This window comes from Sus scrofa, chromosome 3 (genome assembly GCF_054392235.1).
Source record: "Sus scrofa isolate SSC_HxYL_T2T_F1_AM1 chromosome 3, Sscrofa_HxYL_maternal_Yorkshire_Landrace_v2.0, whole genome shotgun sequence".
Lineage (NCBI taxonomy): Eukaryota > Metazoa > Chordata > Mammalia > Artiodactyla > Suidae > Sus > Sus scrofa.
The window spans coordinates 65,151,787-65,165,057 of NC_139385.1; the positions used below are offsets into that span (position 1 = coordinate 65,151,787).

At 49.8% G+C, this 13,271-nt stretch overlaps 1 protein-coding gene across 20 annotated transcripts in view; it reads left to right on the forward strand.

Annotated features, from left to right (window-relative positions):
• The window catches only part of TBC1D8 (TBC1 domain family member 8), a 139,646-nt gene that overhangs the window by 93,002 nt on the left and 33,373 nt on the right, over positions 1 to 13,271 (forward strand). For all 20 annotated transcript variants that reach the window (XR_014841366.1, XR_014841367.1, XM_085018588.1 and 17 more), the window contains 4 exons: positions 7,903 to 8,110; positions 9,410 to 9,604; positions 10,477 to 10,653; positions 12,231 to 12,381. Coding sequence is in view for 18 of the 20 variants with exons in the window: in XM_085018588.1 (XP_084874714.1) it covers positions 7,903 to 8,110; positions 9,410 to 9,604; positions 10,477 to 10,653; positions 12,231 to 12,381 (731 nt within the window). In the remaining 2 variants the exon portion in view is untranslated. The remainder of the gene's footprint in view (positions 1 to 7,902; positions 8,111 to 9,409; positions 9,605 to 10,476; positions 10,654 to 12,230; positions 12,382 to 13,271) is intronic.

The window sequence follows — 13,271 nt, forward strand, 5'->3', positions numbered from 1 at the left end:
AATAATTCTCCCACTCATTAGCCTATGAAATTAGCCAGCCCATAATCACTCACGGTCACATATTTCAGGGTGTTATCTTTCTCTTTGAGACGGATCTCGGTCTGTCCATAGAGTATGTATCTTCCAGGCTGTTCTCCCCTTCTTACAAGGGCTATGCTCTGTCTCAATAAATCTCCTTCTTACCTATCACTTTGCCTCTTGCTGAATTCCTTCTATACTGAGACATAAGAACCTGAACTTCAGTAAGTCCTGAGACCAGGTGTGTGACTTTGATTAAAACACAGTGGGTTCAGAATTCCCTTGTGGCGCAGCAGGTGAAGGATCGGGCATTGTCACTGTAGCTGTTCGGGTCACTGCTGTGGCACAGGTACCATCATCCCTGACCCAGGAACTTCCAAATGCCATAGGTGTGGCCCCAAACAATACAAAACAGTGGGTTCAAGTCCCAATCTGAGTTCTGCGGTTTCACTTTTAGTCCAGCTTACAAAGATCTGTCAGAAAGGAAGAAACACGTCTCAGGTGTGTACACTGTTTCAAGGGCTCCTGTGAGTCACCACTGCAAGTGTGCACTTCTCTCACATGTTTGCATACAGATGTGTGGGTGTGGGAGTCCGAAGCTCGTGGTTTTTGGAAGCTCAGAGCTTATGTGTGCTGGTCAGGCCTGTGACCTTGGGATCTCAGAGGATCCTTCGCACATTTCCCAATGTTCCATCACAGCTCTATGTCCAGATGTGGCTTTTTTTTTTGGTCTTTTTGTCTTTTTCAGGGCCACACCTGCGGCACATGGAGGTTCCCAGGCTAGGGGTCCAATCGGAGCTGTGGCTGCCAGCCTACGCCAGAGCCCCAGCAATGCAGGATCCGAGCTGCATCTGCAACCTACACCCCAGCTCACAGCAATGCTGGATCAACCTACTGAGCAAGGCCAGGGATTGAGCCCATATCCTCATAGATGCTAGCTGGGTTTGTTAGCCATTGAGCCACGATGGGAACTCCCAGATGTGGCATTTTTAATTTGGAATAGAAATGAGGAAAGAAGAAGAAGGTGTGAGGTCTGTAGCCCTTCAGACCTGTTGGGAAAACCACCAAGAAGACTCCTTGGTGCTGGGAGTCTTCCAGAAACAGGTGAATTCCACAGGGCTGTCCCTTCCCGCCCCCTCTGCCCAGCCCTGGAAACTTGCAGCAAGGGGAGCAGAGAAAGTGCAAAAAGGACCCCAGTGATGGCCGGTGGTGGGGCCGCCTGGCCCCTGGGTGCCGTGGGGCCCCTGGACAGATGGCAGAGTCCTGGTCCATGGTGTGTTTTGCTGGTCGCTGTGCTTTGAATGACTTCCTGCAAAAGTGAAAGGCATGCCATTCTTGCCAGCATTCTTCCTGGCCGGTTCTCGCTTGCAGCTTTTCGTCATGGAGACGCAGGCCTGAGGCCATAAACAGGTAATGACTCAGTCCACTTGATATCCTGCCAGGACAGCCCAGGTTGAAAGCAGAGGAAAACAGCCTCTCTGTGCCGAGGGCACAGTCACAAGGGCTGATTGCCCCCTTTTGTGGAGGTATTTTTACTTTTCTTCCCAGATAACAGCTTTAGGAAGGTGCCCTTGTGGTCTGATTATGGACTAGTTATGACTGCCACATCGCTCCTTTCCCCGGGGACTTAGGGGTGCAGAGTGAGGCCAGACTTCTTGGAGGGAGCAGGGAGGATGGAATGGGGCACTGTCACCCTGATCCAGCAGTCTGCCGAAGACTGGCAGGGCTCCCCAGAGGATGGCCTGGACCAGTGTCCATTGCAGCTACAAAATCCGGGAAGGGGGAGCTCCCGTCATGACTCAGTGGGTTAAGAACCTGCCTGGTATCCTTGAGGAAGTGGGTTTGATCCCTGGCCTCATCAGGTTAGGGATCTGGTGTTGCCCTGAGCTGTGGCGTAGGTCACAGATGCAGCTTGGATGCTGCGTTGCTGTGGTGTAGGCCAGCGGCTGTAGCTCCAATTTGACCCCTAGCCTGGGAACCTCCATATGCTGTGAGTGTGGCCCCAAAAATGAAAAAAAAGTATCGGGGAGGGCAGGGGGGGCCAAGGCCTGGGGCGGGGGGTTGGGGGCTTCCTGGAGGGAAAATGGAGGGAAGGAACAAGGGGAAAGAAAGGCCTTGACACTTCAACCCGAAAATACCGATTCTGAAGTTGGGAGAGATGGAGTGAGAGTATATAGCCTTCGGTTTTAGTGGGGCACCATTAGAGAGGTAATGGGCTTCACTGAGTTGAAATTACATGATATCCTCATTAGAATTTATTTCCACTGGCTGGGAACGCTCACTTAATGTGGTGCATAAACAGGCTCTGTTTCCCCTCTGGTCAGTATCTGACCGTGTGCCGGGGCTGATGACCTCGAGTGACCCCCCGTGGTCTGGCTGACTCTCCACTGTCCCGGCTGGCTTTGCAGAACTTCTGGGGCCTCTCCCTGCCCAGATTCACCTCCTTTTCTGCTTTTCTCCTTGCACCTTCATAGGCTCCGGGATGTGATATTCTCGACTTTGCCTCCTGATTCCAGCTCAGAGTCCTCCTGGCCTTGTATAGCCCCGAGGAGCTAGCCCATCGACCATGGGAGGCCCACATCTCCGTCTTGGCAGGGCCCCCACTGCTTCAGGCCTGGTGGGGGTGCCACCTGTCTCTGGGGAAGGACGGAGAGCAGAGGATGGAGGCGGGAGCCTTTGCTCGGGTGGAAGAGCCTCTGAGATGCCCAGGGTTGTTGAGTGCTGGTCTGTCGGGGTCCTGGAGATGGATTTTCAAAGGAGACGGGGGACTGCCAGCTGAGCCCGCCTTCACACCACACCCCTTGTCTGCGGCCCGGGCTGGCCTCATGTCCCTAGAGGTCCTGGGCTGCTGCACATTCTGCGTAAGATGCCGCGTGGCAGCGTCATCCTTCATTTCCTTAGTACTCCTGGGGGGTCACAGGGGAAAGAGGTTTGTGTAAACACACTTCTGAGGAAGGCAGTGCTCTATGCATACGTGGGCGGACGCTGATGCCCTCTGAGTGTGAGGTCGTGACCCAGGCCTGGTTATCTGTATGTAGGAAAAGTGGAGGTATTTACTGAGCATTGGAGGGTCAGAAAGGCCAGTGGTGATCAGTGGAATTGTCTCTGATGTTGTTCCCAGAGAGCAGGTGACATGTAATATATTTAGCATCAAAACAACCTGTTGCTGGGAAACAGACGTCAATGCTGGGGGTGGGGGGTGGGGCTCCCAAGGGGCTTGTGTGTCCTCTCAAGTCTTCAAATCTTCATCTCAGTTTCCTTAGAACATGAAGCATCGTTTATGACTCATATTTAAAGGCAGAATTGGTTAATTTTTTAATATTTTTTTTTATTTTTAGGGCCACACCCGCGACATATGGAGGTTCCCAGGCTAGGAGTCTAATTGGAACTCCAGCTGCCAGCCTATGCCACAGGCACAGTAATGCCAGATCCGAGCTGAGTCTGCAGCCTACACCACAGCTCATGGCAACTCCGGATCCTTAACCCACTGAGCGAGGCTAGGGATCGAACCTGCATCCTCATGGATCCTAGTCAGGTTCGTTAACCGCTGAGCTACAAAGAGAGCTCCTAAAGGCAGGATTGGAAGAGAGCTTTCTGTAGGAGGCAGGAAGGTAATTTAGGAAAGTGCCACGTGCTGCTTTTCTTTTTGGTGACCTGAGGTCACAGGTCTGGCTGCTGAGTGTGGGAAAGACAGCCCTCCACAGTGAAGGGAGAACGGCCCAGAAAGGAGAATGGAGACTTGGTGGCTCACCCCAGCTGCACCGAAGCCACAGGGCAGGGGGTGGCGCCGAGCTGGCAGCCGAGGCAGCAGGTGCCCTGAACAGAAAATTGTTCTTCATCTGCCTCATATAACTCCACGCCTGATTCTTAATTTGAAGGGTTTGGGCATAACGTAAATAGAAGTCCTCCCACCCGCCCTGCAGCTCCACCCAAGCTGCTATGATGGTGTTACTTGCCACCTCGGCTTCACTACCGTCTCCCCTGGTGACAAGGAAGGACAGGACAACAGCTCGATTAAGCAGTGGCTGGAGCCACACCTGTGAGATGTACACAGGGAGAAAGGCTGGCCTTGCTGCCATGAAGCCAGTGTGGCTGCATCCTTGGGGGACGAGGATATAAGTTTTGCAGTGGACATGTGTTGTGTATAGTCAGCTCTTGGAGGAGGGGGGACCTTGAGGGGCTTCTGTTGTCACAGAGCGTGGACTTCTCAGGCACTCACCGTGCTTTCCCGTGTTCTCCCAGCTCCTCTCTGGCAGGCGCTCAGGGTCCTTAGGAAACAGCCGTCCACGTTGTGTCAGGTATTAAAGGGACTGCAGCTCTGGACCACAGTGACTGGATCCACTTTGATGTGTGGCATTTGTATACTTTATCTCTCTATGCCCAGAGGGCTTTCTGGACATGCCTGTATCTTCTCTTCGTGTCACATCTCTGTGTGATACCTCCTGGGAAAACATTTGTGTGATGGTGTGAAACGAGAGCTGGATTGGGAAGGAGCACCAGGATGGCAGGGCATCTGTGTGGGGAGGTGGTGTGGCCTCAGTGAGGTGAGGTCCCTTCACAGAGGCTCAGCCCAGAACGTGTCTGAAAGATCACCTGGGCTGTGGTGCAGTCTCAGGTGGAGAGGTTGACACCTTACATTTACCCAACATTTGAAAAGCTGTTCTTTTTTTGTTTTTTTTTGGTGGGGGGGGGGCTTTTTTTTTTTGTCTTTTTGTCCTTTTAGGGCCACACCCGAGGCATATGGAGGTTCCCAGGCTAGGGGTTGAATCGGAGCTGTTGCTGCTGGCCTACGTCACAGCCACAGCAACACAGGATCCGAGCCATGTCTGCAACCTCCACCACAACTCACAGCAATGCTGGATCCTTAACCCACTGAGCAAGGCCAGGGATCGAACCCACAACCTCATGGTTCCTAGTCGGATTCGTTAACCACTGAGCCACGATGGGAACTCCTGTTCTTTTCCTCAAAGAAAAGAGCATATCTGTTCTTAAAGCTAATGTGTGGTCAGGTCAAAAACTTAAGTAGATCAAAGTGGAAAGCAGAAGTTCCCTAATGGTGCAGCAGGTTAAAGATCCCGCGTCATCCCTACTGCAGCCTGGGTCACTGGCATGGAACTTCGACATGCATCATCAGGGAAATGTAAATCAGAACCACAGTGACAGAGCGGCAAGCAGAAAGCCCACTGGGCAGAGCTAACCACTATTAGCATGCTAGGGAAGGTCTTTCTACACATCACTTTCTCCTAATTTTATAGAATTTATATAAATGGGATCATATATAGAATTTCTATAAATAGGATCATATATAAATTTTATAGAATTTATATAAATGGGTAGATGCTATTTCTAACCTGTTTTTTGGTTTTTGGTTTTTTTTTTTTTTTTTTTTTTTGGTTTTTTATGGCCACACCTGTGGCATATGGAAGTTCCCGGGCTGGGCATCAAATGAGAGCTATAGCTGCCAGCCTATACCACAGCCACAGTAATGCGGGATTCAAGCCACTTCTGTGACCTATACCACAGCACATGGCAACCCTGGATCCTCAACCCATTAAGCAACGCCAGGGATCAAACCCGCATCCTCATAGATACTATGAGGCAGTCAGGTTCATTACTGCTGCGTCACAGTGGAGACTCCCTCACCTACTTTTTTTTTTTTCCTTTTTTTTGGTCAGGTCCACAGCATGGGTAAGTTCCCAGCCCAGGGCTTGAACTTGTGCCACAGCAGTGCCAGTGCCAGGTCCTTAACCCACTGAGCCACCAGAGAACTCCTCTAACCTGCTTTTTCTCTTTGCAGTATTGATTTTATATTCACAAGGATGCCCTGAAGCAGGATGTGTAGGTATTAATTCCATTTTACAGCTGTCAGTGGGAAATAGCAAGTCCTGTCCAGGCGCACAGTTAGTAAGGCAGCCATGAGTTGCTCTTTCTGACTCTAAGCAGAGTCTCATCCTAGCAGATAAATCTCAAACTCTTATTGCATGTGACAAAGACACGTTTTCATCTCTGTTCATTGGAGTTTCCCATCTGCTAAAATGGGAAACTTTTTTTTTTTTTTTAAGCTTCTGTTTCTCACTTTAATTACTGAAATCTCTAACAATAGCAAAACTGTCGCACAGGACAGTAAATGTATACAGTAATTCAATCATCAAACTTCTTGGAAAGAACACATTTAGCAGTCTGGGATAATGCAGAGTGTAGGGGGAGAAAACGTGATTCGACACCTGTACTTACTGTCATTTTACAGACATCGTGTTACTGTTAGACCAAGGCACAGAACGTTTAGTGCATAAACCTGTTTCTTTTGTAAGATCGAGCATTTTTATTGTAGTCTTTTATCTCACTTTGGACCACTGGTACCCAGTACTCTATCCCACTGTAGACTGTTTAACGTAACACAATCAAAAATGATTTCTGACCAAATTTATGGGGGACATAAAGGTTTATAACATCGAAGTGTCTGCATAACCAAACGTACAGTAATAAAGATGAAAATGCCTCCAATTTCTTCTAGAAAATAGTACTTCATAAGCTTGCTGCATCTTTAATGCCTTTACTATTGCATGACAACAAATAGTTGATAGAAAAAAAGAACTGTATACTTGAATTATGATAGCTCATCCATCACAGATTAACCTCAAAATGAAGTTTCTACAGAAACAGGAACAGAAACAGGAGTTCTGTGTGATATAAATCCATTGGTATTTGGAAGTGTTGTGATTTGGCTATCTTTTTGCTTCATTGGGTTTGAGAGTCAAGAATCAGGGTCCCCTGGGAGGGTCTCGCCCCACTCACCACCATTGTCCATTGTCAACACTCATGTGATTGATGGGGCTTTTTTCTGGGGTCCTTTACTTGGACTCTTGGATAATGCTAATGTTTATTGAGCATTTATTTATATCAGGCACAGATCTAAACTTTTTAATAGCTCTTTGGAGTTATAATTCGTTCACCAGACACTTGGATACCTAAGGATACCATTCCGAGGTTTTCAGGATGTTCAGAATTGTTCCATCATCACACGGTCAGTTTTAGAACATCTTCATCACCCTGGGAAGAAAGTGCATTCTCACGCACCACTCATCCCTCTCTCCGAGCCCTGAGCCATCACTGATCCATGTCTTGTCTCTGTAGATTTGCCTGTTCTGGAAGTTGCACAGTGGTGGAGTCAGGCAGTGCGTAGTCTTCTGTATTGGGCTTCTTTGACTTAGGATGCTTGTCACGGTTCATCTAGGCTGTAGCACCAGTCTGTACGTCACTCCTTTTTCTGGCTGAATGATGCTCCCCTGGACAGACATGTCACATGGTGTTCATCCCTTTATCAAAGGATGGACATTTGTGTTGTTTCCTGGTTTTGACCATTTCAAGTAATGCTGCTGTGAATGTGTGTGTACATGTTTTCCAGTGGATGTGTGTTTTCAGTTCTCTTGGGTAAATACTCAGGATCAGAGTCATGTGTAACTTCAGTGTTTAACCTTTTGAGGAAATGCGAGGCTGTTTTCCCAAGTGGCCATACATTTTCCATCGCCGACAGCCAGGTGTGAAGGTACCAGTTTCTCTGTGTCTTCGCCATCACTTGTTATTAGGTGACTTTTGATGCTAGATTCTTACACATTTGTTTTGTGATAATTCTCAGTGTTGCTTGAACCAGGAAGAGGGCTCACATTGGTGTGTTGAGTTCTCTGCCTCACCTCTGTGCGGGATGAAAAAATTCTGCTTTCGGTTCTTACTCCAGAGGCTGCCGATGTGCGAAAACTGGGGCCCAACCCCTTTCTGTGTCCCCTTCAGTATCAGGTTGTGCGGGGGGGTGCAAGGATTTTCCTCCATTACCTTGCAGCTGCAGTCACTGTGCCTGTCTCTCCCTCCTCCCTCCCTCCTTCCTAGGGTCCTGGAGGCCCGGGCGCAGAACGAGTTCTTCCGGGCCTTCTTCAGGCTGCCGCGGCGGGAGAAGCTGCATGCCGTCCTGGACTGTTCCCTCTGGACACCCTTCAGTCGCTGTCACACTGCCGGGCGGATGTTTGCCTCTGACAGTTACATCTGCTTTGCAAGCAAGGAAGACGGCTGCTGCAAAGTCATACTCCCACTCCGAGAGGTAGACGCTGCCCCCATCCTGTCCCTGGGCCCTTAGTTGCCATGATGCGGATGCAGGAAGGATGCTGGCTGAGGCTGGGTGGGTCTCGAGGGAGGCCTGGCCTTCAGCGGACCACGGGACAGTGCTTTTTCTCTTGTTGCGGGGACAGTGGGAAAGGTGCACACAAGTGAATGATGAGAGGCACTCCAGCCTCTGCATTATTGATAAGGCTATTATTAAAAAGTACCTGACTAGCAAGGAGAGATTTTCCAGCAGCCCTGAGAAATGACTCCTCCCCTTTCACCCACAAAAAACAGGGGGGAAAAGGTGACCTACAAAAAAGCATCACCTTTTGAAAAGAAATGTCAAAAACCCTCCTGGAACTTAAGGTAAAAATGGTTTTAAAAAAAATGCTTCCCTTCCAATTATAAAATGCCACAATTCTCTTCTTAGAAATGGAGCCCGTTTCTAGATCTGATATGGTCAGTCCTGTGGTTTCAGGGCATGTCTGCTGCGACATGATCCACTGCTCTGTCACATGTTGAGACTTCCAGATTCTTGCCGTTAGAACATACGGACTAAGCACTATTCAGAAAAACAACATTTTTCATTCATGTGATTGAGCTCCATTTTTCTGCAGTAGAAGTCTTCATTTTCCAAGTCTTCTTACTTATGAGTGGTGCAAGAAGTCCTGGAGTTGCTTATATAATTTTTTTTTTGATAGTGGTATTACATACACAACATTTACAATTTCCACCATTTTCAAGTGTTATAGTTCAATGGCATGAAGTACATTCACAATGTTGTACACCCATCACTGGAATTTTATCGCCCCCCTTGCCCCAAACTGAAATTCTGTCCTCATTAAACACTAGCTCCCTATCCCCCTCCCCCAGCCCCTGGCATCCCCTTACTCTCCTTTCAGTCTCTGTGAATCCAATTCCTTTAGGTCCCTCATGTAAGTGAAGTCCTACAGTATTTGCCCTCTTGTGGCTGGCTTCTTTCACTAAGCACAACATCCTCCAGGTGAATCGTTACTGTAGCATAGCACCTGTCAGAATAGCATTCCCTCTCAGGGCTGAATAATATTCCCTTGTAGGTATAGACCTTGTTGTGTTCATCCATCATCCATCAGGAGACACTTGGATTACTGCCCCTTGGGCTGTTGTGAATATGCTCCATACTTTCTGATGCTGTACCAGTTCCTTACTGTCGTTCCTGGGTTTTGCCTCCTGTCTTGGAATAGTTTCTGAACCTGCAGTTAAATGCCTGCCTCTCTCCTCTCTGGCTGTGCCTTTGAGCGTGTGGTTTTTCGCCAAGGTGGTGAGCATTGAGAAGATGGAGGACACGAGTCTGCTGCCCAGCCCCATCATCGTCAGTGTCAGGAGCAAGATGGCCTTTCAGTTCATCGAGCTACGGGATCGAGACAGCCTGGTGGAGAGTCTGCTGGCGCGGCTGAAGCAGGTGCACGCGGACCACCCCGTGCGCTACGACACCTCTCGGGATGAAGATGTGGTATGATCCTTGGAAACGGTGGGATTCCAGACATTGAAAACCCCCTTTTCAGCAGCTCTAGGGCAAGGGTCTCTAAAGGGAAGAGCCCGTAATGCTGATTCACTTGGGTCCAAGAACAGTCCATTAGCCATGACCGGGCATGATGTGACAGAGAGTCGGGTGTCATTTCAGATGCCCCGGGTGTGCTGAGAGGGTATGGCAAGGTCAGAGGGTTGGTGGGGGTCTCGCCCATAGGACGGAGAGGCTAATGGGTTAGAGGGGTTGACAGGCCACTCCCTCCTAGGTTGGAAGGTGTGATGGGGAAACAGCCCACAGGTGAGTGGACTCTGCTTCCCTGCTTAGAGGGGTCAGCGCCCCCTTCCCATCCCCCCCTGAGGTTGGAGGGATGGTGTTATTTGGGGGCAGATGTAAGTTGCTGGAAGAAAAGCTTCATGGCCTTTAAGGTTGGACAGCTGCAAAAATAGACCTGGATCTGCTGGGACCTGGTTCCCTACTCTTTCACACCCTCTTCCCCCCTTTTGAGACCTGTTCTCGCTGGAGTATTGACAGGAGGGCAGGAAAGGAAGTCTCTCAGTATTCAGAGCTCTTTTCTGGAGATGGTCATCCTCGATTCCAGGACCTGGGGGCACTTTCCTGGCCCCCACTTAGGGCCATGCTCTGTGCCATGAGCAGCCTCACCAGGAGAGGCACCCAGGACCAGATTCCTACCTGGGGAATCAATCACACCTGTGGGTTTAATGTTAGTCTGTTTTTCCCACAAGTTCTTAACAGAAAGCCATGGACACTCACACTTGCAAAGGCAACACCAAGACGGTATTGTACCTAAAGCACTGACTTTTCTCTCTCTCTCTCTCTTGTTTGTCCCCCTGTAGACTTCCCCTGTGTTTTATTCCGCAAACATGTGCAGCGACCACAGGTTTGGGGGTCTTGAAACGCTGCCTTCACAAAATAACGAGGAAAGGGAGAAAGAGACGAACCCGCGGCTGCACCCTGAGGCCCTGGTTGCTGCCTTCCGGCAGTCAGGCAGCCAGAGCCCTGACTCGAGATTGGTGGGTGACTGGGTTCTGTCCTCACCGTGCACACGTGGTCGTGGTCGGGGAAGGTGGTGGGGGTGCGGCTTCCCCCAGACGGGGGCGTGGCTTCCCGTGAGGGTGGAGGTGTGGCTTCCCACAGTGGTGGGCGTGGCACAGGTTACCAGGCAACCGTGGGTGCGAGGGATGGCCCTCTTTATCTCCCTTTTTTCCTCAATGGCTAAAAGCAGAAATGAACAGCAGAAAAGGGAAATTCCTGGTGGCACAGCAGCTTAAGGTTCCCGAGTTGCTGCTGCTGTGGCTTAGGTCGCACCTGTGCAGCCGGTTCAGTTTTTGGTCCAGGAACGTCCACATGCCCAAGTGCGACAAAAAATAAATAAGAATAAATAAAGAACACATAGGCAAGCATCAAAAAGAGTAAAATGTTAAAAACAAAACAAGACAAAAACAAAAGCAGGTCAGCGGTGCCCGTTTGCTGAGCACCCCGGGTGGATGGAAGATGTGGTAGGATGATTGCCGGCAGTGGCTGTCCACTCCCATTGTCCCCTCAGGTGGCACCGTCAGTGCTGGCCTTTGTGGGGGTTTTGGGTGCTGAACAAGTCTGTCTCCTTTTATCCAGTGGTGTCTGTGTGGCTCCTTGGTACAGAATTTGTTTTCTGGCCCCTGGCTGTCTTTTAGTTTTACTGAACTAAGGATTCTTTTGTTGCAGTCACTGACAGTTGCCTCTCTGTAGGGAGAGTCCTAGGGCGATGCATGAATGTGAATAGACTAGAAATCTGCTCTGAGATGGCCCCCTGACTGGAGGGATGCTGTGTTGGGACCAGGAGTACCAGGGTGGCTGTGAACATTACTGCTGCACCTTGGCCCCTTAACGGCATGTGTATCATGGATTGTTAGCTTTCTGAGTGCTTTACAGAGATGCTCAATGAATGCTTGTTGACTAAACACCTAAGAATATTGACCATATGTGTCAACATCTCCCATCACTGGAGAATACAGATCATGACAAGCATATAGAAACATCTGTTTAAAAGGCACTAAAAATCTCTGCCATCTAGGAAGTTTAAAGGTTTTAAAAATCCATAATTTTAAAGGCTTTTCTGTGGCCTAGAGAAATCTGCTGATGAGAACAATGTCATTTTGTCAGATTTTGGTTTTTCCTCCTGCTGTCAGGAAGTTCAAGGCAAATCCTGAGAGCTCCTGGCTCCCCTTTGCCCTCTGAGCTGATCTGAGTTTCTGCAGGTAGCTTGGGGCCAGCATCCTGAAGGGCTTCTCCTAACGCCCCCCCCCACTCCCCTTCCCCCAAGTGCTTCGCGCTACTTTAGCGTTCCGATGAATGTATGCGTACTGTCACCTTTGCAGAGGAAATGGCATTTTATTTGTCTAAATGCTCCCACTGGCCCTGAACTCTTGAAAGGCTGGCAACCTTGACATCCCTGGGCTGGAGGAGGTTTGGAAGTATCCGTGGAGTGAATTGCCCATCCCTGTTGGTCCCTCTATCTGCGGGGGGACGTCCCCCTGTGAAGGCTCACGGATGGGCTGCAGTGGAAGGTGCAGTGAGCTTCTTTGTCCATTAAGCCTGTTTCCACTTCCAGTCCAGAGAACAGATCAAAATCAGCCTGTGGAACGACCACTTTGTGGAGTATGGCAGAACAGTATGCATGTTTCGCACAGAGAAGATCCGGAAGCTTGTAGCCATGGGGATCCCCGAGTCTTTACGAGGCAAACTCTGGCTCCTTTTCTCAGGTGAGTGTTTCTGGTGTCTCCAGGCTGTTATTTTTTTTTTTTTTTTTTGCTTTTTAGGGTCTCACCTACAGCATATGGAAGTTCTTGGGCTAGGGGTCCAATCAGAGCTGCAGCCTCTGGGCTACGCCACAACCATAGCGTATTCACACAGAGAAGCGACAGGGGATATGAGCTGTATCTGTAGCCTACATCGCAGCTCATGGCAATGCCAAATCCTTAACCCACTGATCGAGGCCAGGGATCAAACCCTCATCCTCACGTATACTAGTCAGGTTCGTAACCTGCTGAACCACAATAGGAGCTCCCCAGGTCAGCTTTTATTTCTGGAGCAGATACCAGGTAGAGGGCCCAACCTGAGCTCCGTGTGTGTGCTCACAGACGGGACCTCTCTGCCTGTGAGATGCCTGCCGGAGGACTTCAGAACCCCCCGTGCAGTAACTGTGGGCCTTGGTCCAGCTGCCTTGCTGTCCTTGGTCAGTGTGTGGTCAGACTGCAGTGGTCATCTCTCCCTTAGACATGACTTTAGGAGGCACTTCCTCGTCCTCAGATTCTGTTGAGAACCCCCTGGGCGCGAGGTGTCTTTCTAGGACGGGAAGAAGTTGCTCACTTGAAGCAGGTGAAAGTAAATCCTCAGGGCACACGGCGGCCGGTTCTTCCTGTGTTGAGGACACACAGTGTCTCAGCGGGGTTGCAGGTCTCCTCCTTCTGGACCCAGGGACTCTCCCTGCGCTGAGGTTTAGGGACGTGTGAGGGTCTCATGAGGACACTCACTGACAGATGGGCTGAGGCTGGGGTCCCATATGTCCAATGGCTTCCTAGGCAGGCATTTCTCTGGAAGCCTTTAGTCCCACCCAGTGGGTTCCCTCGATCAGGAAGGGAAGGCCCTGGGG